At 40.0% G+C, this 27,259-nt stretch overlaps 1 protein-coding gene across 5 annotated transcripts in view; it reads left to right on the forward strand.

Moving 5' to 3' along the window:
• LOC124184077 (protein turtle homolog A-like) overlaps positions 1–27,259 on the forward strand; it is a 385,811-nt gene that overhangs the window by 234,384 nt on the left and 124,168 nt on the right. For 2 of the 5 annotated variants that reach the window (XM_046573471.1, XM_046573472.1), the window contains exon 1: positions 7,592–7,817. The exons of 2 other annotated variants lie outside the window; for them this stretch is intronic. In XM_046573471.1, coding sequence (XP_046429427.1) covers positions 7,700–7,817 — 118 coding nt within the window. In that variant the 5' untranslated portion in view covers positions 7,592–7,699. Of the gene's footprint in view, positions 1–7,591; positions 7,818–14,731; positions 14,754–27,259 lie in introns of those variants that run through there. One more of the 5 variants, XM_046573475.1, reaches the window with a different exon arrangement.

The raw sequence follows: 27,259 nt of genomic DNA on the forward strand, positions 1-27,259 counted from the left end.
AATGGTCGAATCCATCCAACTGAAACTTCGCACATGGTTGACTCCAGCCCATGATGAACAGGGACACCCGTGGGAGGAATCGGTATCAGGTGGACTCTCGCCCTGATAAGGTCAACTCCAATGTTAACAAAACTTCAGTAACAAACTGTTTTCAAACGCGACTTCATCACAGAAGCCAAGTCTCATTCGGGATCTAACTGCGGAAGCATCGAAAACCTTGATAGAAAAGTTGCGTCTCTTCTTTCTCACATGATGATGACGTGATCTCAAAACTACAACCCTTGATGCGGTGTGACTGATTTCTTCATAAACAGTCGCGCTATTGAGTTGATTCACTCTCATTGTCTAATACACTTTATCCGAAGATGTCACAGAATTCTTGGTACACTTTTTTCCTGTCCGATGATATGAAAAGCGAGTAATTCCACACAGAGCATTATAAGACGCTCACAACACGCAATGCTTGTATTTGTAGGGCTCAGATCAATACGTAAAGTAAACAAGCATAACGAACACATCGGAATGGTGATATGCAAGCATCAACGTGAAGTATAATACTTCACCGTGATGACCGTTGTATCGCTGTCCGAAGAGAGAATATCAATCGTGTATCAAAAGAAACAGCAATCAAAAGAAAGTGAATCAAAAGACTCGTGCATAAATTTAAGGGCCCCGGAAATCAAGAACTTTTTGCGCCCAAATCTATCATCAAATAGGTTTTCAGACGTATTTTATCAAAGTCGTAAGGCGGAAGGCCCCAACTACAAGTCACAACTACGAAACACAAACTCTATCGGATCACTTTACGACGAAGTTTGGAACTTATCAGCTGCATCTTGTTCGTTATCGGCTGGTACTTATTGGTCCCTGCGCTGGACGATTTCTGCTTTCTTCTTTCGTATCACCTAAAATCAAGCCACACAAATCGATAATTCATCCTCCAGAGTTCGTCCTAACCGTTTCGGCCATTTACATTATTTCCGCCGTCTGTCCATTGTCAAATTTTGATTGTGGATAACTAAATTTGTCGGCTTTGTAGCTGTTCGAAGTATTTGCCGCTCTAAATTTTCAATTTCGGAACTTTTATTTTTCTATACTTTCACATTTTGTGCTTTCGTCATTCGGAATGCCGACTGTTAGGAAAATACTTTTGCTGATAGGAGAGCGTTCGGATAAATGAACTTCCGGGAAAACAGTTAATCTACTGGATGATTTATCTATAAAAATATTTGACTCTACAACAATGTATAGGAAAAACATAAAAAAACTAATTTGAATTCACTAAATTGTGTGGTAAATTTATTGTATATGTAAATTGAATAAACAGTAAATGTATGGTAAATTCACTGTTCCATATTCGAATAAAACTTCCAATACTGTGTAGGAAGTTCCGTACAGAAATTTTTAATAGTGCAGATAACACTTCTGTCCCTGCATCGGTTGAACTGATCTCTGGATTCTAAATTAAGATTCACCGTTTTATACTGTAACAGATCCATTTGTTACTATAAAATAAATACTCATGAACTTATCTTTCTTTCTTTATTTGTCGTTTTACATTGTTGAGTCGGCCCCGGGTTCCTTTATACTTGATGATTCCCTCACAGAGTTCGTCGCTTTTATCGTAAACGTAAAATATGCTCGTTCGAAGGGATACACGAAGATATACATTAAATCAGACAATGTTGCGTTACCAAGCTTATACGTCTTATTCCTGGACCGGCGGGTGACCGACTGACTCTTACCACGGCTCTCTACTAAGCCGTCACAATACAGTTAAGAAATAACGCATCATGGATTACCACCAGAATTTTCCAACATTCCACATACCATATAACCAAGGCCAGTCATTTTCCAAGGTTCCCATAACATAGAATCAGTGAGTAGCCACACCTGATACCCTGATTCCTTTCACATTCAGAGAGAGAGCTAGCTACTCGCGAATTTTTGTTTGATCATTGTGTGTGAAGAATTCAATAACGCGGTATTTGGCTTTAGTTGACTTGACTATTCCTCTGTTTCTTTTGATCAATTTTCTCTTGCCGATAGGTTATCTCACCTCTGTGAATGCAGTTACTTTTCTCTCGTTACTGTCAAACATATTGGTTCCGAAACGTGGGCAGTTCTTATCGGGGCACAGAGAGCTCTCTACATTCTTGGGATCGATATCCGCGTCCAAGCATGCAGACTGCCCAGTACATGGTTGGAAGCATTGCGTGCGAAGTATGATTCCCCTCGTGACCAGCGTACAACTCTCTCTCTCTTTAATCGCGCATTCAACGATCGTTGTACAAATGCTAATAAAACCATACTTCTGACCCGCAGGAGTATGTTCAACTCGCGATTTCCGTCACGAGTGTATTATGATTGAACGGTATGGTTTGTTCACGTGGTGCTCTCACGTTTTCTTGTTTTCTTTTTTTTTTTTAGTCTACCATTTTTACACGACATCAGAGAAACTGGAAAGGTAGTAGAAATTGAACTAGTATTCTACCCGCTAATAAGGCAATTTGTCATCATTTTCCAATCGAGTAGCCGGAACGTTTGGTGCCGATTCCAGAACATTCCCGTCAAGTTGATGTTCCTCGTACACCCTAACCGGTCGACTCGAAGTACAGTTGAAAAGATTCTCAGATTCATTCCACACTACTCAATGATAGACCAATACGTCCCCTAATTCACACTGATTTTGATACAACTGTTAGGGTTCTTCATTGAGCTTTACTAACGGTTTTTGGTTTCGCATCACCACTGACTTATCCTTGATCTTATCCGAAGACAATGATGAATCTGAACTATGACAAATGCCATTACATTGTTTCAATATATCCATTACGACTTAACGATGCGTGTATACTGTATAAGTTCATGAAACCATTGGAACTCACGCTTTCACTGGTCGTTAAACATCGCTTATTGAGAGTAAAAAGAATGCTATTCAAATTTCTACAAAAATAAGCAAACAGGGAGCAATAGGTACTGTAGCCTTTGTGCAAACGTGCAATGGTTTGGTTAGTTATCGTTGTACGAACAAGAAAGACTGACTGATTATTGTATAACTTACTGAATGATAAAACAAGCTGTTGGATGTTTCAGCGGTAAATAGTTATTATGCAGAATATTGCCAACTTTCAACATGCGAACGTTGAATTGGGGTTACGTGGCGTTTCGACGTGCAGTTTGGTGGCTGCGTAAATATATTTTATCGCAGATACGTCGATAATTAAACTCAGCTCGAATCGGTGAGGTAATTTTGCACGGGGCACAAAACAAAGCATAACGCTCTCATGTACACCTGGTTAAAATTTTCGCATGGATCCTTTCCCTGAGGGAAAACTGTGGGCGATATCATTCGATGTTTGAACGTGAAAAATTAGGTGCGCATGGCAAGAAGTTTTCAAAACTCGGTGAAAAAAAAGAAAAAAAAAACGTAGCTGCGTAATGTATGGATTGCGCAAGAGTATTCTGTATATTGTTCTGCATTTTTTTGTGGAATTGCACTCGCTCTTCTAGAGTCTGAAAAATAAATGTCATGAGCTGAAAGTGCGGATTGCAGAAGTGCTTTGCTCGGTTTTATAAGGGGATGAACAATTACGTCTCGTCGGGATTTCACTCTCCGAATTGAATTCACCGTACCTATATGCAGTTGAACGAAGTCTGTGCACCCCTTACTACGTATTAGAGGCATTAGAAAGCCGCCGTGCCACCTCGTGATTACTGTATTATGACTATCGCTTATTACAATCGTCACTGCTATTACTGCGTAATAATCGAGCCAGAAGTCTCGCTTATGCAAGTATGTGAAGCGCCAACTATTCGCCTGCGGGAAAACGGTTTTCAATATCAACGAAAGTAGAATTTCACTCATCGCGTACGAAGTTACAGTATTTCTGAAAATACGAAATAATTATGCTTGCTTCCGATGGAAATTGACTAAAACAGCAGTGTTATTTCAGAAAAGTTTACGCTGCTTGCACGGGTATTAATGGAAATTTGATGTTAATTTGCATGTGAAACCTGATGCGTTGAACGGATGAATGATTGGGTGAATCAGTAACAACTGTTCAGAGAGTGAAAATTACATGCATATGAGTAAAATCGAGAAAAATTTAGGTGCAGTTCACGTAATAAACAAGCACAAAATTTCCGTTTCCATGTTGAATAGATCAACGATTTTTGTAGCTCGGTTAATTTTCCGATATGAATAACGAATCCACTTACTTTTCATACATTTTATATTGATGAAATCGTAAACAAGAAAGGTTTTATCCTATAGCGAATCTGATACACCTCTGAGTCGCCTTTATTTTGAAATTTATTGGTTTGTTTGACCGATGAACAATCGTGTTAATCTGGTTATAATTTTACCTCGCAGTGTGTATGAAAATTTTGAAAGTTGTTTCAACCGATGAGATGTGTTTGTGACGGATTCAAATATTTCGCGGTATATTCAATAAGGAAGAATCTAAATCCGAGAGAAGCGAGACGAATGATTACAGTGTAGGCGAAGAAGGATGTCCAATTCATTACTGACCTCAAAGAATCTGGAAGATGGTGGTTATAAACAAATCTTCACATTCATTTCCAACTCGAAATTACGGCCCTACTGGATCTTCCACCCATATAATTATCGTGAAAATGCCGGTGATAGGGAGGAAGATACCTTCATCAGTGTGCGCAAAGCTACGTTTGCCTTTCAAATATGTAGAAACATGCGTACAGTCGATGGTAATTGACTCGTTGGGTGGATAAGTGGGGCGCAGGTTAGGAGATATCAACGATTCAACTTCAAATTATACCTTTAGATAAAATCGAGAGCTGACGCGAATGCTCAAGGAAACGTGGATCTTAACGAGAGTATAATTGCGCTCTTGACATTTCCTTGAAACGAGGACTACGTAATCTCTTACCTAACGTATCTAGCTGAACCAAAATGTTTTGGGCATGTATATGTGTGAGAAATATTTCGTTTCTAGCTCAGGCATATTGCATCATGCGTATAATTTCACCTGAGATTGCAGGCTAGCCGGTCGCGTGAGAAGCCCACGTATCGTGTTTTACGGTCGTATACAAACGACACCGAGTTACCAGAGCTGGGAGAAGAACTCAGTTCGAGAAAGTACAGTGCAAAACACGCGAGATATTTACGTAAAAAATATACCCCGGTAATCCCTCGTCTTGGGGTTATAATAGAAAGTAAAATAACGACGTCACAGGCGTATGTCTATGACGTGGAAATAGAGTTGAAAGGTTCACTATCCGAAATCGTACAGTGTCCTCTATTGTTTTTTTATCGGAATCACTTTCCCACTCTGTCTTTGAAACCCATCTGTAGTCCCGATATCGACTTGGAAATTGGTATAGTTTTGTCGTTACTGGGACACCTGGAATGGATCCGACCAGAAAGAACAGTGTGCTTTGAAAGTACCTACTGAGAAGTTCTAGACGTGAACCATACTTTGAATAGCTAGCTGTAACAATTCGCAAGCTTGTCATGACATCGCAGCGTCTAGTTTGACGACAATACCAGCTCCTATGCATCCATTTCATAAATCGATTACTCCAGCGCTGTTGGATAGGCATCAACAATTATGGGCGCCGATAAGAATGGACTTGGTATGCGTAGGAATGCATGTCGTGGTTCCTGATTCCGAATTTCCGCTGAGGCAGTTTCCACATTGTGTCATAACTACAATGGTCTGGTCGGTAGCGACATTCGTTTATAAAACAGAAGACCTCCCTTGGTTTAGATATTTTGGAAGGCTGGTGAAGGAGGTAGACTCAGATGTCAGGATATATGGTCACAATTCGAAACGAGTAAAAAGACTCTCTTCCAATGTTGGCGTTGTTCAATCATTTCATCTTTATGTGTTCAAAATAAAGAACTCTGAAAGATTGACACTGATTTTCATCGGTTCACTTTATACCCAGGAACAATTTTAGGTACGATCTTGACGATCCATTTCGAAATATGTCATAATGAATTGTGACTACATTCTTACAAAACTACAAAACTACAAAACAATGCAGGGTTGATTAGAATTGGATTCGTTGTTTTCGCGCTACGTTGAAACAAAACCGAACACCGGGAACTTTTATCGATACTACATCGAGAAATTTTCTTGAAAAAACCTGCTCGCTGTCTGATTCGTATGTGTAGTCAACTTTGAAAAATGTTACTAGCATGATAGGCACAGTAATCGATCCATAGTGGATCGTAGATTCGCCGTGAGCCGATCCTTCTTATCAAGCGAGAGGTTAGGTTAACTTGCCAACCGTTCGATTCTAGGGAATTTGTTCTTGTCACTGAAAATTTGCCTGAAGTCTGCAAGCACGGATGTCAGTCAATAAAAATTAAGCAAGTTGAATAGCGCGCCTTGAGAGCAGGTCCTTTCAAGAAAACCTCTGGGTCTACCGATAATGCTACAACATAAGAAAGGATGAATGCGACTGCTTCATCGTTATAATTTTCAATTGAGGGAATTCTTCTGAACAGTACCGTTCTTCATTTTCCTTCCAACGAGAATTAGCATTGAAAAATGCTGTCAATTTTTCTACTCTCTTTTCTTTCTCTTTCCTTTTTTATCTCCAACCTTCTTTATCCGCTTAAAAGACCCTTCTGCACAACCGGTATGTAATTCGTATCCGGAGTGTGGGAGCGCTATTACGCGTAACCATTTAGAACGATGGTAGTTTCGACTCTCTCTCCAGGGCCGTTAGGCAACTTGAGCCATTCCAGATGCAAAATGAGAAACAACTTGGATGGAAACCCTGTGGAACAGGGAATTGTGCACGCGCGTGTGTGTGTCGGCATACTCTCTGTTCTGTGCACAGGAATGAAACGACCTGACCTTCAGCCTCACCTTTGTGGCCAAGTCAGTCGATTCGGGATGTCTTGCTGGCGGGGCAATATCCATGTAAATTCGTAATCGATTGATACCCAACCAAGCCGTTCTTACCGTGAACCGCACGGTCGCTTCGTTCTTACACTGGAATTTGTACTTTTACCACTGGCTCCTCTCATGTCTGTTGAATTCCACGCGAGAGATGACACCGCGTTTTGTCGTTTATCAAACTCCGGCGTGCGCATCACGGTTTATAAAAAATTGCGTCTCACGCACGGCTCGCTTACTCGACTTATTAATTTATATCACTGCAACCGTTTACCCTTTATTCTAATTTTCTCATTAAAAAGTAAAGCATCAGTTATACATGTCATTCCTGTTTCTCTTCTAACGCTCAACTAAATATTTTCAGCACACGCAATCCACGCTATAAAGCTCAACCGCGGTTTTCGTGTCCGTGATAAAGATGTTAATTGACTACGTTATTAATGATAAACGTGCTTCGCGGCTGCAAGATAAAAGGAACATAATGTACAATTTTATTGTAATTATAATGCCAGGTTGCTGAGCATTGAAATTTATTGATAATGGCGATACGTACCATGTATCATTATGCTTTAATGCCGTCAATTCAACGAACAATAAAATAACACATATTATTTTTTAATAATCTCAAACTTGATAAGTGAAGCAAAACAGGGAATAGAACGAGTGGCCGGAGCCAGTGATCGTCCAGCTTGCTACAGTGTTCTAGAATCTGTGTGTGCTGGTTCAATTTCGATTTCCTACTACGACAATAGTTCGCCAAAATCTGTTAGTTTTATTCGACAAGCCTTGTATGGAAAAGAGTCGACATGACGTGTAAATACGAAAAGCCAGATTCCCAGAACAAAGTTTGGCCCGTTGTTGTCATTTTTCTGTTCATCGTTCACTGTGGAATTTTCATTGGATACCTGACCGTCATGCAAAAAGGTTAGTGTAGTAAGGGGGGACAATGAAGTCCTCAAATTCTATCAACCAATTGATCAAATTTTACTTGCTATGAAATTTTTGGCACCAAAATTTACTATGCTTTTCCCACAGTTCTACACGAAAATATAAATAGACGCGTACTTATCATGCGTCCATACAAGTGATTGAATAATTTTGTATTCATTGGCTGACCTACTTCAACGTGTGTCAATGCAATTTCAGCTATTCTGTACAGGTGTAGTGTAAAGTTATGTACCTGTGTAGTATCGCGGACACATTGACTGGGCTTTAAACGGACGTCGATGCCATTCGACGAGGCGCGATAGGTACTCGAACGTTATCGCTAATTCACTATATTGTGCACTTCGTGCTGCTACTATTCTGCATTTACGCAGCAGCGTATAGATTTTAAAGGAACTCACCGACACCTCTTACCACAAACCAACAATCTTTATGAATTTTCACCAAATATTCGTCTGTCTGTAACGATGATCTAGACGGTAAAAAATGATCACTCCAGGGAATTGAATAAAACTAGTTTCAGAAAGATTTCGTTGTTGCAACAGTTTGATGAATGTCCGGTATGAATCGATATTGGCTCAATCAAACTGATCCAATTGAGACTACTCGACACGTTAAAAATGATAATCAATATAAGGCCAACCGTATCTCTATTTGCAGCAACCCATTCCACGATTGAATGGAACGAATCAATTGAAACAATGTTACTTTGATTAGTCCCACAGTTGACGATGCTTTGTTCGTTCATTTGTAGAGAAACACTCGTTCGAATTTTGTTATTGTTTCTGGCAATAGCATATTTGTTTCTGTTGTTGTTGATGTTTTTGTTATTATTAAGTGGGGGTGACCAGGTATTTAGCCCTACTGAACCATTTTGCCCGGGCCTCTTAGGGCACCCTAGAGTGTAGGAAACAACGTGAGGCCAGCCAGCTTGGTGAACTGAAGCAGCCTGTCCACCCCCGTTTCCTCGATTTTTTCCCCGTCGGTGTAGCTGACCCCAAGGGCTTATTTATTTCTGTTGATCGAGGATCTATAATGTGAAAAAAAATCACATACAGCTGGAGTGAAAACTCAGTATCAATAATCGTGTCACATTTACGCATCAGTAACAAATTTGAGTGAATTTTACGTGTCAATTCATCTCAACTGATGAAAAATTATTTGCTTGAAGCATTTCAGGCTGCTTAGGCTAATTGAGTTGTTTGTTGAAACTAAAACGCTTGGAAACAGATCATTTAATCAGATCAGCTAAAATGTGCTTTAGCTCACTTGTTTATTTCATTCATTGTCAGTCTATCACAGTTAGTATTCGTGAACGCTGAGTATACCCTTCTCTGATTAGTTGTTGATAAATCTAGGTATACTGTTTCTGGTTTTAAACCAACTCCGAATAATTTCAAGGACCGTATTATTCAGAACCATGGTTGTCATAATTGACGGGGGGCTTCGTGGAAGTCAGGCAGCAAACGAGCTTATCTGCCCTTTTGGAAAAAAACCTAACTTGGGTTTAAATTCGAACCCCCAACTCGTAGATAATGCTGAATTCTCACCAGAAAAAAGTTGAATATGCGAATTTAAACCCAAGTTAAGGGTCTTTTCCGTGAGGGATGAAACTCCTAATACAGTATCATTCCAGTCTAATCCCAAAATTTATTATATTCGAGGTATCGGAATTCTTGTTCCTTACTGTTGCCTATGACACAAGACATTGTAAAACTCGTATCTAGCTGTAATAATACTAAAGGCGACGGTGCGTGTCGACTTCAATATTCCTAAACAAACGTGCCACTTGTGTAGACTCGTTATTAGGAATCATCATCCGTGTGATGAGAGTTGATGTCAACTTTGTATACACGACCGCCAGAAACACTTCAATATTAATATTACGAGGTGAAGGTTTCAAGTCAATGAAAGCGCATACTTTTGTTGTTTTTGTTTTTCGCGATCATAGTCGGCAATCCCATCGACTAAATGTCTCCAATGCTAATGGATTTGTCACTTTTGGCTCATCCGTCGATGAGTGCTGTATCAGTTCGTCGTTAGCAGCGTTCGAAAATGCATTACCGACATTATTACCATCCACTTTTAGTTTGTAGTACCAAAACATTGCAAACACCGGTTTGTCAAACGGTGATTCGGACTCAGTGAAAATTCTCGAGATGTTTTTGTGATTTTTCATTGAACACCTTGAATAACAGGGTATCCATGACCTGGGCAGATATTCTGTCGATGCATTTTTCAACTTTTTAAACCATACTTCAAATACACTGAGTCGAAAAATTCTAAAAAAAAATTGTGCTCGCGTTTTCCGTCATGTGCTTTCGTACAAAAAAATTATAAAGTCAATCTGAAACATCAACTTATCGTTAGAATTTTGATCTACATGTCACGCAATGCTCCGTATACATCTAATATCCGTGTTTTTCCATGAAAATTCTTCACTGTCCTTCCTTCTGTTCACAATTAGGTAAGAGTGACTGTAGATGCGTCGAAATTTGCTGCGACAAATTTTAAATGGTCGATGACGAAAGCTCCTTTAATTGTTAAAAATTGGTATATACGGAAAGAAACAGTTGTTTCGAAGTTCTTTCTTTTGTGAAAAGAATGAAACCCTATAAGAATTAGAGCCGAAGCTCGAGCGTAGAATCCTTTGCGTAAACTCGGAAGCACGATAGCGAGAAGTGGAACAAAACAATATATCTTCGCTCGTTCCCCCCTCTCGTGTTTCTATTGCCTTTCTGCCCCCGTCGCGTTTTAATTAAGAGAGAGACAATCGATTACGACTGCTGACGGTCGACAACGGCCACGATACATTCCGGGGATGCGCGATTCAGCCGAACGGTCGTAAACCAGCCATAACTTGGAACGGAAATGCGACATATGCGCGAGAGATACCGGCGATTCGGGTGTCTTTCTGAGTGGCATTTTAGCCGCGAACGCACGCCGTCTTCGTACACTATCTACGCGTGGATACACGTACGTAGGTTGGCATGTGCCCGTAGGTGAAGGCCTTAAATAGGTTTATATCGCTCGCGCTCATAAAACCGCCCCACGAGACCGTCCTGCGAAAATTAAACGTCCTATAGCTGCTTGGGAAAGCCTCTTCGCCTATCGGCACAAAACTGTTGCTACGAGGAGCGATGCACCCTTCGATCCAAGTACCCACGATTGACATCGCGGTCTCTGTTAGTTATTCGGGTAGATATAAAAACCAAGTTCCTCGATCCTTGGAACGAACGCTTTGCTCTGCCCTGCTTACGGGTTATATCCATAGACCGTATCAGCGGATGATGGTCCCCGTACATCGAATGTACGTACAAAAATTGACTAAAATTTTACGTTCGAAGGATGGAAGTTTAAGAGGAGAAGTAAAAATGCTCGCGGTTTCTGGAAATAAAACCACGGACCTGTCATCCTGAAGGAAACTCCACTTGAGTCTCGGTCCTTTGAAGCATCGGTTTCTCTAATCCACTTTGGAAGCTTTTCGCCTGTCACTCGATCTCTGACTTTTTTCTTTTTTGTTTATTCGAAGCTGCAAAGCCGCAAGTATGAAAGCAGCCGATTTCTGAATTCACGAATCCGCGAATTCACGGCATAAAAAACCGGTTGCTTTCGTCTCGATCAAAATCTACACACAAAACAGCGTAGTTTATATTCTTGCTACGGGTGCTCTGAAACTGGACCTGTTGTGCTGACGACGTCTCTTGGTTCTCTAATTTCACTCTGTCACCGAAAACCACTTCAATCAATGAATTGAGAGGGTCCTTACCCTTCTCATCTGACGTGAAAGCAAAGTTTTTTCAAGTCACGACCTTACAGATTATCAGCAAAGATGTACCCGTATCATAGAATTTAAGTCTCAGCCATCATATCCGCAAGTACTTATAGATGGGCACAATTAGTTTGTCGTTGTTCTTCCTTCTCCTCTCTCCATTCTTGAACTTTTCTCTCTAGCTCTAGCCAAGCACGGGCATAACCCAAGCGATATTTGTGGCATGTTTTATAATTAAATTCCAGACGATGCATGGAAGGCAGCGACGCATAGTGTGCAGCTTTATTGCGCATTCATTCTCGAAACACGCGATCGCCGCATCGCGCCTCGCCCCAGTTTTGATCGTCTATTGCCTCGGATGTCAATGAAAGGACTTCCAATGAATTTCTGTTACACGTGGTGCTGCTCACATGAGAAAATCTTGCTTTTCTAATTCGAAAACTAACATGGTACGAACAAACTTAGACCCCGTGCCGAACCAGCTGGATGACCATGATACTTCGAGCGTGATGATCGACTCAACGCCCAATCCTTTTCCCTGTAGGTACTGCTTATTCAAATGGGGCAACACAGACCCGGTGTCAACGGTAATCGAACCGTGCATTCCCAATTTGCATTGTGGAAAGACCGGCCGAGCTTTCATCGCTGGTATTATGGATCCCGTGCACGGTGTGCCTGGGTCGAGTTATTCGCAAAGTAAGTTACGTCCTTGACTATGCGTATGCATAACAGACGGATCTGTTTGCTCAACTGCAGCCACGACTGCGGCATACGCGACTCCACACTCCACCGCGAAATCGTCCACTAACGAAATTATACCTCTGGGTATTCGGATTCAAACTCGTGAGAGCGCGACTAATGCCGCACCATCGCCACACGGAGCTATAACCCTGGACTTGGAGGGGGATGGGATGCCTGACGCCAACTTCCAGCTTTGTATTTATTGCACACCGCTGTACACTGTGTTGCTGGGCTTTACCAGGCTAGTTGTAAACTATCCTAGCATAGGACATCACACGTGGTCAGTCGACTGGTCGACCAGTGATTCACTTTCAGATAATTTGATGCTAATTTTGAGGCACCGATCAACCCTTTTACGCAAATTAAAGAGGAGAGGAAAGAGGGTTTTACGTAGATGCAAGTGATCATTGTTCAAGACGAACCGGGTAAAGTAACAAGGTAAAACTATGTTTGTATCGAATCAAGAATTGAATTCTGAAAGAACAAAGGCGGCAAGTATGAGAAAGTCACATTGCTAAATTTTATCTTCAATATTATACCGAGTTTAAAAGATTAAAAGAAGAATGAAAATGAAATTTGAACTCGTGTAGAATGTTATTTCTCGACATTGGAACGACACGAATTATAAACTCAACCGAGCCACAACTTCAGTCGTACCAGATTCGTATTATTTTTCACCAAGAGTTTCCTTCTTTATTTCCATCCCTCATTTGACCCCCGGTTTCTCCCCTCTCGGAATATCGGGATCTTGTTCACCCTCGTATACTCACAATTCCAGCAGCCGTCGCTCCTCGTGTTGCACTCACCGGCGTTGCAATGACAGAAAAACAATACGAAGCCCTGTAAGCGACAATTTCGCCCTACGAGCTCGGCGAAAGGGGTGAAACCGGATACAGGCTAATCCGGGCATTGCCAGGTTTTCCCATTCCCTCTCTCTCTCTCTCTCTCTTAGTTTCAGGCTGTCTTCAAGCCTCAATTTTCCATTCTTGCGTTCTTCCTTGGTTACCTTTCTTCCGCCACTCTCTTTCCATTCCTCACTATTCTTCCCTCAGTCAGGCAAAGCTGCAGCTGCGTACACGTCGCGTTGCAACGTGGAATCGAATTGGTCTATGATCTGTGAATAGTCGACGATAATCAGATTAGAACGAGGCTGATCCTGGTTCCTGATCTGTAATTTGGAGCGAGGAAAAGGGGGCGGCAGAGGGCAGCTGAAGAGCTGATCGCCATTGAACGGCCAGTGAACGCGAGCCTGGCCCTCAAATCGGGCACAATATCTGATAATTGCAACAGCCGTCAATGCTATCGTTGATTCCGTTAATTCGGTTAATTCCGGTGAAGCGTTAGGCGTTCAATTCTGGAGAGGGGGGGGGGGGCAACTGACGCTAATAACAACCCTCGCGCGGTTGCTTTTCGTACAGAGTTGATTTCCAATATCCGCCGATTCAAAACCTTCTGCCGCTTTCAGTGAAGCTTCAATCTCATTCACTTAAAACCGCGAAGCTCGTTCCGTAGTTACTTTTATCGTTCTTTGCGAAGTTGACAAGTTTTCAGCGAAGATGATTCGTCATGCCTGGCGGCTTTAAAATCCGGCCATCGAATTTACATATAAATTTTCAAACCGACACCCGATTCTCGCAAGAGTGGGGGGGGGGGGGGGGGCGTTATATAACAATTCTTCAAATCCCATAAAACCCCCCACCATTAAAAAACGTCGAACCCCATAGAATTCCGCATAACAATCCTTCAATCCCGACGGAATTCCCCATAATTTACCTTCAAATTCCATAAAATTCCCTCAATTCCCCATAACAATCCTTCAACCTTCATAAAATTCCCCATAACCATCCCTTAAACCCCACAGAATCCCCCCCTAATAATCCTTCAAACCCCATAGAATTTTCCATAAAAATTCTCGGAATCGTGTAAGGATTCCTTTGCCAAAACAGAAAAATCTAAAACCCCATATACAAGTCTTTCGCAGTACTTCTGGAAACTACGCAACGCAGCCAAATCAGAGATCCTGATATCTGGCATCACGTGGAATCTACATCTTTCAGTTTTAAATAATCGTGCAGAGAGGTTTGTCGGCGTCCCTTTGTTAAATGAAATATTGTTTTTTACGGGTAAGAAAAATCGTGTTCTCAAAGTGGCTCGGTTCTTTTTTATTTATTTCATTTTCATTTTTTTTTTTATCCAGAGTGCGAGGGGTGCGGCAAGTTGAGCGCCAAAGGAAGAGAATCACTTTGAAAAAGACTGCAGGGAGCTTTTTTTTGTGTTTTTTTTTATCTTTTTTGTTTTTTCTTTTTTCTTTTTTCTTCTCCTATCCAGCAGAGCAGCGTCATGTGGCTGAAGCAGAAGCGCGAAACGAGATACTCTTCGGCGGAGGCTTAGGGGAGTTCAAGGTAGGCTGATATCTGATTATTGGATACAAGTCCCTCACTCGGTCCCGTATATTGGTTCATTTTTCATTTTGGGTGATGGGCCAAAGCCTTGCCGCGACTCACGGACGTTCGTCTCTTGTCTCGTGGATCTGGAATCCCCGAGATCATGCAGCCCGGCACACGTCTGACTTTGTACCTAATCGCGTTTAGCCCGGCACATGTCGGGCCTATCTTTCCGATCTAACCTTGAAAGCGTTAAGGGTGTTTTCCTAATTAACCGTCGCATTTCATCCGCGTTAACACGTTTCTATGAAAATTCAGGACCACCCACGGCTCTCTGAATTAATACCCAACCTATCCTCCTCCGGCCTTGAATATTATAACGTCTATGAAACCGAGTCGCTTTAGATACTGCTTTCACCTATCTTGATCCACGATTCGATCCCCTTCTATTGTTTGCCTCACTCCGGGTATTAGCGTCAATATTATTTCTTCCCCGTTTCAAAATCATTGACATACCCAAAGAGACGAGTGCTTTTCGACGAATAAGGATCGATACTTTTTTTTAACAAAGTTCGAATTTTGTTTTTTACCCAAAGTTTCCGTACCTATTCGGGAAACCGGAAAGTGGGCGTACAATTGATAAATTTCCGAAATATGTATAACAATTTTGTAAAATCGCAGAACTTTTCGGAAAATATTTGATCACTTTTTTTATCGCATGTTCAATTGTGAATATTTTGCAGTTGAAAATCATTGAGATTTACGAAACATTAATTTCTCCCAATGTATGATAATTTTCTCACCTTTTGTACTGAATTAATGTTTGTTGAACGAGTTAAAATTATTTTCCCGACAGTTGACGCCAGGCTGTAAGTTTTTTCTCTTCGTAAAAAACTCTCGTAATAGGTCGTACCAGAAAACTATAAGAACTCTTGTAAGAAAGAAATAATAAATGTTTTCGAAGATACTTCGGACTCGAATACGAGTTGCAGCAAATCACAAACATATGCGATTATTTATTGAAACAGTAAAGCGAGTACGACTTTCTATCGAAGAAATATAAGTTCCGTGACTTGGATATTACAAAAATTATTCAATTAAAAAGAAACACGATATTTACACGAACGTTAAAGGTTATTGAATGACTAAAGTGAACGCGGTGAGTATTCGGCGACCAAACAACCGATTTAAAATCGACGAGAAGAAAGTGTGATTAAAAACTGCAAGTGTCCGTAGTACCTACAATACTCTGAGCAATTTGCATAGAGAATTGATAATTGGTAATTTGGACAAAGCCAAGGGGGTGAGTTTACGGGGATTGACGACTATTCGAGACTGGGTGGCGCAGGGCTGCAGCTGGTTGGTTGGGTGTACATATATAACCTAGTATACGGTAATATGCAAATCTGTTGCCAGTAACAATGTAATCCCGGAGTTGTATTCCGTTGCCGTTGGACCAGCGCTATTATCTCAAGCTGACCGTCGTTAGCTGAACGGGGTGTACGCGCGGCCTGCTTAACAATTACAACCTAATATCTATTCTAATTTCGCCGGCGTAGCCACCCTCGCCTCGCTGATGCACCCCCGAAACGACAAGCTGGATAAAGTAGAAACTGAAATCCGTTGAGCAATTTTAATAACTGTTGTTCAACGCTCGGGATACGATACGCGTATACTGGGAGAAATTTGTAGTTTCGGTCGGTCCTCAACTATTTTCATTTTTTACCACGATCGGAAAATATGGTTCTAGGTACAAAATGAAAATTTGTACACACAAACAGTTTTTCTAACGATAACTGTGTTACTGAATTTTTCTAGTTACTGTAACAAATGAAATTTTTCTCAGTGTGACTTTCTCACTTATCGGTGTCTCGGGAAATTTTCATTGTTTAAACATTTCTACCGATCAACGAATTGAAAATTTCGTAATGAAAACTGTTGGAATATCAAGCAGGCACTTGAAACTGATCAACTGGATTTTTTGAAAATTTTTTAAAAGCCTCGAGTGTGGGAAAAATAGCCCGGGACAAAATCTTGCACGCTAGCCGACAACGTCAGTAAAAAACGACATCTGTTTGTTTTATGATTTTTTCAACGATTTTTCTTGAATTATCTAATTCAGTTATACGAAGCATTGAGAAGTTTATATTTTTTATTTCACGTTATTACGTTGAATTGTGAAAAATATGTGTAGCTAGTTTTTCTCTATTTGAGATAACTCAGAAAAACTTTCTTACGCTCTCCGGTAATATTTTCATCTCATTAAAATTATCCTCTTGAGTGATTTGAAGAATTATAGAGCATTATTTCATGTTTCATTCTCATTCCACAGAACTACCATCTCCGTTATAAGAAATTAAACTTGAAACAAGTTTTCCGAGCTCGTTATTTTTTTCATTGCAACTCACGGAAAGTACGAGTATACGTTTAATATTGGAGGAAGAAATCAATTGCTGATTATTTACTCGGAATCAAATGTCGATATCCGTGATTTAAAAGATGGGGTATTAATAGTTACTAGAAAAAAACAAGCCTGTCTTTTGCATTTGAACCAACAATTTGACAACATACCCAAAACCGGCTGAATCTATTCTACACCAAAGTTCAATCCAAAATCCAAGAAATATTTGTATGAACTGTACATTTTTTTTCTCAAACCAATTCCAGATTAAAAAGAATTATTCATCAACGAAAATACTAATAATTAATTCTCCCGTGTCGGAAGTTCAAATAAACGCTAAACAATTTCTTGAAAAACATGAGAACCTTTGATGGCAAATTCGCTGTATCAAAAAAATATAAACACTCGGGCTACTTGCACCTCAAAAATTGGCCGGGATCGTTCTTTGCCGATATACTCCGATGTAAAAAGGAAAGGGAGAATAAAAACAAATAAAAAAATTTAATCAGCAACTCGTTTCATTCACCCCGTGTTACGTAACGAACAAAAGCGAATCCTTGGAGTAATTCACACATACTGTATTCTGGGTAATCGTCTCAAATCGCGCTCGGAAGTCAGAAAATAACCGGCGGAGGATCCAAATTCACATATTTCATTGTACAACGGAAGGTAGGAATGCTTTGTTCACCCTGATTGTTCCCGTTGTAATTTTTTTTCATTCATTTACCATAGAAATTCTCTTAGAGGTCTCGGCGTTAAAGCAATCTAAAAACCGTGCAACCCCGAGAAAAGATCCGTTACCTTTTCACTGGTGAAATGAGAAGGCGTAAAAACAGAACAAGCCGATGAGGGAAAGAAATTAAACAGGTTGGTTGGCCGATAATCGATACTTTTTAATAATTTTATCACGAGTTAGCCGTAAGTACGCATATTTTTATTTATCAAAAGATTATATCCGTGAGATTCCTAGGTCTTTCCAAAAGTAAGAAAATAGAAAAGAAATAACGGAACTGTTTGAATATGAAAAAAACTAAAAAAAAACGTCAAATCACCTCAAAATTGTTGAAAATCTGGCAGACCAATTTTGAATTCATACTTGACGATCGCTCAGTTTATTCAAAAGGCTGCATGGAACACTTTTTTTTTATCGTGTCATCGTCGTTGAATATTTAGTTTTACAATGTTGCATAGAGATATATTGATTACAATCATCTGATTGGAAGATACGTTGAGTTTATTACAAAAAATAAAATAAAATAAAATCCGGTACAGTGATTTTGTAGTTCTGAGAGTAAAGTCGAACAAACGTACGAAATTTTTAACCGTAGCAGCTACACGTAAGTTTTTCTTTGTAACTCCGGTGTTCTTGTACTTTGATAATTCTGCAGCGATCTCGTCATAAAATGATTAAAAAGGCATCGATTTCGGGGCCGATTAGTTCAGTGCCGTTCGAGACAGTTGCTCGTTCTCCAAATGAAATTGAATTGCCCCATAACTTCCAGGTCTATTAGCTAGGGGGCTCGCCTAGTTTACTCGTAAATCTTGGTAGTATCGGGCAGGATGGGGCCGCGATATGGGACGTGGGATGCCGACTCTGCCGCCGACAATGCTCCCGGAAGTTGCTAGGAAATACGCAGGCGTCGTGTAGCAAAAGATATATATTCGCTCATGAATTTGCATGCACCCAACTGCTCTTTTCTACCGCTGTATCAAAGACTGCCCGTAATACGGTTGGCATATTTTTATTCACACCTTTCCCGCCCGGGTACTGCAAATTTTTCCATTCAAATTTCTCTCGCACCGACGTATTCGCGAAGACCAGATCGTACCTCGATAGAGAAAATATCTCGGAGGGTTAGATTCGGATATGCTGAAAAGTACGTCAAACTTGTCGTTCCACTTCTTGTATGTGCTTCGGAGCTTTCCGTGTCTACCAACGTAGTCTGAATGTTTCATTGACCCGTTGAGTCCTAGTGTCAAGTATTTATACCGCCTATTTCGAATCCATTTTTTTTTAGATTTAGAGAACTTTGGAAACTTATTCCTCGGTGGTTTTTTCGTATTTCTGATTGTATCCTGAGAGGTTTTCAATACTCGAGAGTAGGTATTGCGATGTGATGTGAATCATTATTGCTGGAAACAAACTGATTGCAGAAAAACGTGAGAAGTGATGGAATAATTCATTTCTGAGAAACTTACCCCTCTACACGTATACATGTTTTAAATGAATTATAAGTTTTTGGGCTCGCTGATTACGAATCTGACAAAATAGTGGGTCCAATATGGCGCTTGAAAATTTTTAATCTGATCGAATCCGGACACAAAACGCAGTCCAGGGATTTTTGGGGTCGCTGATGACGAATCTGAAGTCGGATTTTTATAATTCACTAAGGCGAATCCAATCAGCGACCCCGAAATTTTCGTCCGCCATATTGGATCGCCCATTTTTAATTTTTTAAATCTGATTTCAGATTCGTAATCATCGACCCCATAACTCCTGGAATACTATATTCGTATAAAAGTTGACTGAGCCTCAATGTAATGTGTGCCTCAAAGAGTTAAAGTCGAGAGTAAACTGCTAGCTTAATAGAAATATTGAACATCGTCACTGAAGAGTTTCAACTTGCGCTCAAAGATTTTCAGGAATGTGAATATTGCCTGCCTCGCAGAAAATCAACGAAATAAATCGTTCGTAGAATTATTTAGAAAGCTTTCCATGCAGATCAAAGATTTGTGTTGTATTTGACGAACAATGATCTCCAAAACCTTCACGCGCCTTTTTTTGTCCATAACCAGAGAGTTTGACAAAAATGTTGAATTTCTGATAACAATATTCCGCGTAGAATAACATCATCGTTATAAAATGTCGAGTTTATTCGACCTCGAAAATCTGAACGAATGTCAATTTAACAGTTGTGATCCAAACCTGGAGAATCAATTGGCGAAATTGCAACTGCTGATTTTTCTTTCACCCAAAACTAAGAGACCGATTGCACCTAAATTAATTATTTTCCAAGTGTCCCGAAAAATGTGTGAAAACAATTTCCCGCCTACACTTTGTATCGCACTTTGATTTAAAACAGAAACGTCAGGCTATTGGTTGAACCAGTTGAATATCTTTGCAGTTTCGGCAAAAAAGACCTTCGAAACGTGATTAAACAGCAACTGGTGTTTATTTCCTCCCACAGCTGAGAAAAGAGTTTGAAATTTTTCAACACACGTTCCTGGGGTGTCGCTTCGTCATTCCGCTCTAGTTAATGCGGCAGAAAATAACCTGATTTGCCCTGAAATCACGATCAATAACGCCCATCAATGCGATCGACAAATATTTACAAGATTGGCGCACCCAAGGAGGACGCGAACGGCGAACCGTGTTGACGATTATCTCCCGGAATCAACATGATCGAGTTCGATACCTCACCGTGTGGATATCGCAATATTAGCCTAGCCCAAATGTTTACCAAGATCGATAAGCTCCCGACGATTTTACCCTACTTCAAACATCGATATAGTTTGTACACAATTCCCTGTCACGATCATAACTTGGCCGACTCACATCGGTGTAGTTTGTCTCATTAATAAACCGACCAGCGTGTGTTCCGGAGTTAATTTAATACACGGTGATAAATCGGAATTGAAGAGTCAAGTCTGTAGGAGTTGGAGAAAACAGGTTTGAAACAATACAATATCATTTATATCATTTCAATTATTACTCTTGTTTGTCTCAAGTAATTTGGAGAGTGAAGAATTTGACCACCGGGCAAAATAATTAGTGAATGAAACTTATCGTTAGTGCAAATTGATTTCACCTGGTTTTAAGAGGAAATTACGGATAAGAAAACGATCTTTAACGACTGCAGTCTTCGTACTCTTCGTGCCAACAATTTTCAGTAACGAGTAACGATACCTGCGTAATCCATCGGCTGTAGGATTAAATCCGATGTCGTTGAATACTTGCGAAGAAAAATCCAATCTTTGCGAATACGTTCCACAAGTCAAAAGTTTTCCATTTTATATATGGATGCGCGATTCTGTACGATGCTCAGTGGGTCAAAAGAATGGGCATGTTATTTACATACATTACAGCGAGACGAATTTATGCTTCCTCGGTCGGTGGGCTTTATCTCCTGTCTCTCCACGTCTCCGCATATCTCTGCGCTACCTCAGGGACTGCTGCCTTTCATCTCAAGAATTCTCGTGTATACACATTCGGATGGTATATAAACCGGTGGCGAATACCTAATCGAGTTTTCTTTCGGAAATATAAGAATGGATGAGATCAGATCTAGAACCGAAATGTTTAATGACCGGAGTTTCAAAATTCATCTGCTATTCGTAACGGAATGTCTTTCAAAAATTTTTCTCATATGAAATAAGTGCGAAGCATGTTTTTTAAATTCAGGGGCAACACCGCTGTAAAAACGAAAGAAGAACGCTTTCCTCGTCATTTTTATTTATTGATTTTTTTTTTTCGGATGGCGGAAAAGGTAATGAGATAATAATATTTAAGGAAGTTATCGGGAATATATTCAAGTATAATACAAAAAATTATTATCAACAAATATTAAAAAAATTATAACACCGGAGCCATTCTTGCGAGGCAATTTGCAAATCTAAAGAAAAAAAAACTACTCAATCTATATGTCTATAGTCAAAGAAGTGCGCAAGGGATTTTGAAAATATTAATATTTTGTGTAATAGGCGAGTATTTGAATGGAAATGTTCAATCTTAGACTACAGAAAGTGCACTTATTTGTTAATGAATAATGTTTGAATTCACTTATCGAAAATCCCCAACGCATTTCCATAGCTATTAAAATGTAGATCGAGTAATGTTTTATGTTTTTTTTCGAAATTCAAATTTGCATCAGTTACAACACAGTTACAGTGTCACCATTTTGGAATATTTTTTGATAGTAATTTTTTTGTATTATACTTAAATATATGCCTAATAACTTCCAAAAATATCATCATCTTATTAACTTTTCTTTGCTTACAAAAAAAAAAAAAAAAATGTGCATTTTTTAGGTTTTTAGTTACAGTGATGTTACTTGATTACTTTAAGCTTCAGTGTCATGCCAAAATTTTGGCCAGTGAAAAATGTCGATCATCTCGTAGCGGTGGAATGACTTTCGCAACGAGAAGTGAGAATATTACATTCATTTATCAAAATTTTCGTCATTTTAACGTGCGTGGCTCATTTTCGTCCAATAGCATTTATAAACTTTGGGTTACCGCAGCTGAAAGAATATCATTCGAACTTTTCATAAGAAAGACGTGAGTTATTACCGGCTCGAGAAGCAAAGGAACAGGAGAAGAAAATTCGCCGTTTGACTTATCGTCGCGAGGGATTTTGCCGCATGACCCACAACTTCACTCATGATCTTGTATTCCTTTATCGCGTTGCGTTCTGCGGGATTCGTTTTCATCCGTTTGCTTTAGGCCTTGATTTCTCTACCCTGTTTCCTTACCCGCCAGAAATCTTCTTCCGACAGCGGAAGAAAAAATATCAAAACAGGAAGATGAAAAAAAATGCTAGAAATCTCAGTGACAATCACATTTCGATACTGGCCGCGCACCAAAACATGAGGAAATATTGGAAAATCAAATCTTCCAGCTACACTTTTGTACGATCTCGCACAGAATCTGGTCACGTTTGCACCGGAAATTTGTGCCACAAGCTTCCAGAATTCTTCATGCAGTTCCGATCCGGTTGATTTCGCTCCGAGAGCCGAATAGAAAGCTGTTTGTTCACGTTACGCACGCTTTTTCAAATTTTACTGCGCTTTTCAGAGGCTGAAGGTCGCCTGTAGCTTGGAAAATTTAAACGTCGAGATATTTCTCTTGTAACGATAAAATATTCTAGGCCTAAAAGTAATAATCAATCCGTACTCAAATCGTCGTTTACCATTTTTCAATCTCACTTAAAATTATTAGGTCCTCGCGATAGTTGTTCAGAAACGTATTTCGCAAGGAAATCATTGAAAATGCTTGTGCATGACACGCGTGAAGTTTACAATAATTGTTCGATGTAACTTATCGAAATTCTTGCCGTTTTCAATTCATTTGCAATGTACTGTTCCGACAAATCTGTTTCTACTTTCGTTAATCGTGTTGCACGGTTCACTGAAATTCTCCAATGTTGTGTGAATAATTTGTCCCAATCAAGATAAAAGCTGGGAAAATATATCCGCATTATACGCATTTTCACCGATTGCACAACCTCTGCTGAACGTGCTCACTTCGTGAAATGAAGTAATTAAATTCTTAGTCAATTCGCGTACTTCGCGTACATGCAACCGATTCGTTCAACGAACGGAACGAACAATATTTTCCCTTTGACGTAACTACTTGTATCATTATACTCATCGATATTGGAGTGAAAGCCCGAAACGACGGAGAAATTCAATTCGATCCAACGTTTACTGTAACTTTCGGTGGAAACCGTGGAACATGAAACTGAAATTACGGAAGCAGAATGAAAAACAATTAATATTCAACTAAGGATTTGAAATCACGGGATTCTCTGGTTGTTTTTCATACGTTTCGATCATCCTCGGAAAATCCTGCAGGAACTGCCGCCTATGATTATAATTGCAAAACGACCGAGCAAGAATTTACCTCGAATATCCATATTATACGCAAAAAACCGGCGAACGTTCGTCGTAACGTACGATTCGTGGGAGAGAAGTTATTTGTAACATCCTTGGGATGGTTTCGCAAATACCGTAAAGAAAACTCGCACCGTCTCCGCAAAGCGGATCCTTAGCGTTACATCCGTTACCAAAATACTTTGAACGTGTGTGTCGTTCTTATGCCCGTGAGAAATCGGCTGGCTTCTTGTGCGAGACTAAGCCTTCTGAAAAGATTTCACTGCCCACGCAGCAACAAGAAGTGAAATGTTAATGCGACAAGATCCTTTGATATATCATCCGTAACGAATATTGTGAGTTTTTACCCGAGGTTCACCAAAATATACCGGGCCTGGGGCTGTTTTCGTTTTTTTTTTTTTTTTTTTCACGAGAAAGTAGAAGGAAAAACCTCCCCAAAATTTAACCAATGTCTTTGAGAATGTACGCATGAAAATATTTTCATTGCGATACGCTTTGTCCCGTGAAAATATTCGCCATCAGTTCAGAATTAATCAGAGTACCGATACGTCTTCGCAGTTTTTCTCCGGCCTGCAAAAATTTCGCATCATTGATTAAAGAAAGAAAAGCAAAGAATCTAGTTCCGAAACGATGCAAAATTTTCTTTCAAAAGCTTTCTCCGAGGATATATCTCGTGGAAAAAAAGACGAATGCACTAAAAAGGAAAGAAAACAACACGCGTCAGATTTGAAATGTGAAATATTACTCTAAAATCTAAAATATGTGTACAACAATAATTTTGTCACATACGTATTTCATTTTGTCGTTAAGAAATCTACGATTTGATTCCGAAATAATTGTTCGGATTGATTTTAAAGATGGGTCGTCTCATTTGCCTCGACAAACGAACAACTTGATTGTTGAATTAGTTTAGATTAGGTTCGGTTAAAAAATTCTGTATCTTTTACGATATTTTTGATTCGACAAACGAACAACCTTATGGTTGGATTAGGTTAGATGTGGTTAGGTTGGAAAACGTCGTACGTTTCACGATATTTTTTATAAAAAACCTACAATTATATGTGAATGTGGAAAAAATTTCCAAAATCGTCGATCAGATTGATTTTAACGACGGGTCGTCTCATTCACCTCGATAAACGAAGAGAACGGGATGGTTAGGGTAAGGATTGAAAATGTGTTCACCTTCGACATTCGTACATGTCCCACAACTCGTCGACGTAATCGAATCGTTATTTTTTCACTCGACTTGTCAGATCGTCGAGATGCCTGTTGGATTTTTCACGGAAATACGGAGCTTTCTTGTTAGCGCTTGTGTGCTTTCCGCCCAATCTCCGGAAGAATGGAAGAGGAGCGCAGCGTCGGATCGACGCGGCGAAATTTCCTGGCCTTGAGAATAAAGCTTCGGATTTCTGGGCAGGTACGCGAGGGTCCACCTTTAATTAAGGAGTGAAAAGACGCCTCGGATTCCGCTCAGCGTCGTCTCTGGGCCGCAGACAATGAGGCGAATCTATGGCGGCCTCCGAATCCCCCGAATTATTCGTTATGTATTTCACGCCAACTGCACTAACCGAAATCGCGATGAGATATGGAATCCGAAGTTACTCATTTTTCAGGGAGCGAGATTCGTCGGATCGTTACTCTTCCGCGATTATTTTCCTCATTTTCACCAGCGTCCGAATACCTTCGAGCAATCGAGAACTCGGTCGTCTCAGAATTTTTCTTCACCTTTCACAAGCGAGACGATGTCGTTAATCTTACCCGATTCTTTTTTCATCTTTGACACCTTCTTTTTCTGTGTTGCCTGGTATTGATAGCGGGGATATACAATTCGAGTCGCCTGGTATCGCCAAAAATTTTTGTCAAACCGGTCAGACGGAGCTCTCAAAATCGGTTGGTCATTTATTCTGAACGTGCGATAGGCATCCGGAGAAAAAATTGCTGGAATACGGGAGAAAATTACGAAGACGTTCGGAAGGCTTCTCTGTAACATTTTTAGCTGAACTGTCGAGTTTCGCGTTTTTGCGAAAAACATGCGCCATTTTTTTGCATTCTGCTGACTTCGATACGCAATCTCACACATTTTTCAACAGAATTTTTGGTTACAGATGTGAAAACCGCGCGGTGATGCGGAAATTATTTCAAATTTGCAACAATTGTGCTTGTCAAAACAACGAATAGCAAAGTTCAACATTTCTGTGAAAACTTACGAGACTTTGCGTTGAACTGGAGATGAAAATTTTGCACAGAGAGAATTTTTACCGAAGTAATATAAATAATAAAGTAACATTCCGAGCTTCTACTCTGGTTGTATAATGCAGGGTGAAGCATCAATTTTAATCCGTTTAGCGAATGAGATTAAATAACGGATTAAGAGAGAATTACACACCGATTAGACTGCAAGTATAATTCAATTCGAGCAAAGTCTCAACGCTATTTCCAAATATTTCAATATCAAAGATAGATTACCAAGTAATTACGAATCAAACATTGAAAGCCGATCTTTTTATACTGCCCTGATTCGACTCCGCGAAATTTCAGCACTGACGTTTCGCACAAGAGGTGATCAAAGCGCCGTTCGAATAGAAAAAAAAAATCGCATTAAAATTTTGTAACCGAGCAAAACCCAACTCTGAGCCTAGTCACCCATTTTCAAATTCACAATAACTCAAGTACCACGCTATATCAAATGGCTACTTAAAATTCAAACCATTTTTCAATCAATTTACGGATTACACGTCGTGTATTTGGATTGCGATAGCTATCACGTTTTTCTGGGCGAGTATTTTAGGTTAGGTTTTCATAAATTGACGCAAAACAATCAGTGCCACTTGATCCCTCGCGTGTTTTCTTCCATTTTTTTTTCTTCTCTTTTCTTTTCTCCTTTTCATCTCAAAGCTGATTAGTACCAACAAGCTCTGCTCGAAGGTGATGAATGGCGGACGTAATGAAAGTGGTAGTGAAAATTAATCCGATTGGTTTCTCGCCGGAGAATCAACGCTTTAATAAATCTCAAGAAATGATAAGTTATAGAGTGTTGGCAGGGTGTGTTACCGTTTCTTGGCCAGGGAGATTTACGTGTGCATCGTGCATGTGCCACGATACGGCATAAACGGGAGGGCGGCTACTACGTAAGTCTGTACGATGATATATGATTGCTTGGGTCAGCTTATTTATCGAGGTAAAAGCTCGGCACGTGGCCGAGTCCGAGTATATCTCACACACGGGACTCTCGTTCCGAGACTTGAGAGGCCTTCGTAACAACCGAAGCCCCGGCAGGCCGAAAAAATATCACTGATTGATTGAACCTTGTTGTTTTCCCCACGGCTGATGATTGAATTCGATTGTTTCACAGGATTTGCTCTGCTTCCCAGATTCGCGATTACAATTCCCGAACCCTCCGGAGATCTTGCTGGAAATTATCATCACCTCAAGCTGTACCGTGTTCGTGGTTTGACCTTTGAATTATACTCGGGAATCGATGAAATAGTGAAAAAAAAAAAAAAATTGTTAGA

The sequence above is a fragment of the Neodiprion fabricii genome, chromosome 5 (assembly GCF_021155785.1).
Source record: "Neodiprion fabricii isolate iyNeoFabr1 chromosome 5, iyNeoFabr1.1, whole genome shotgun sequence".
In the NCBI taxonomy this organism is placed as follows: Eukaryota; Metazoa; Arthropoda; class Insecta; order Hymenoptera; family Diprionidae; genus Neodiprion; species Neodiprion fabricii.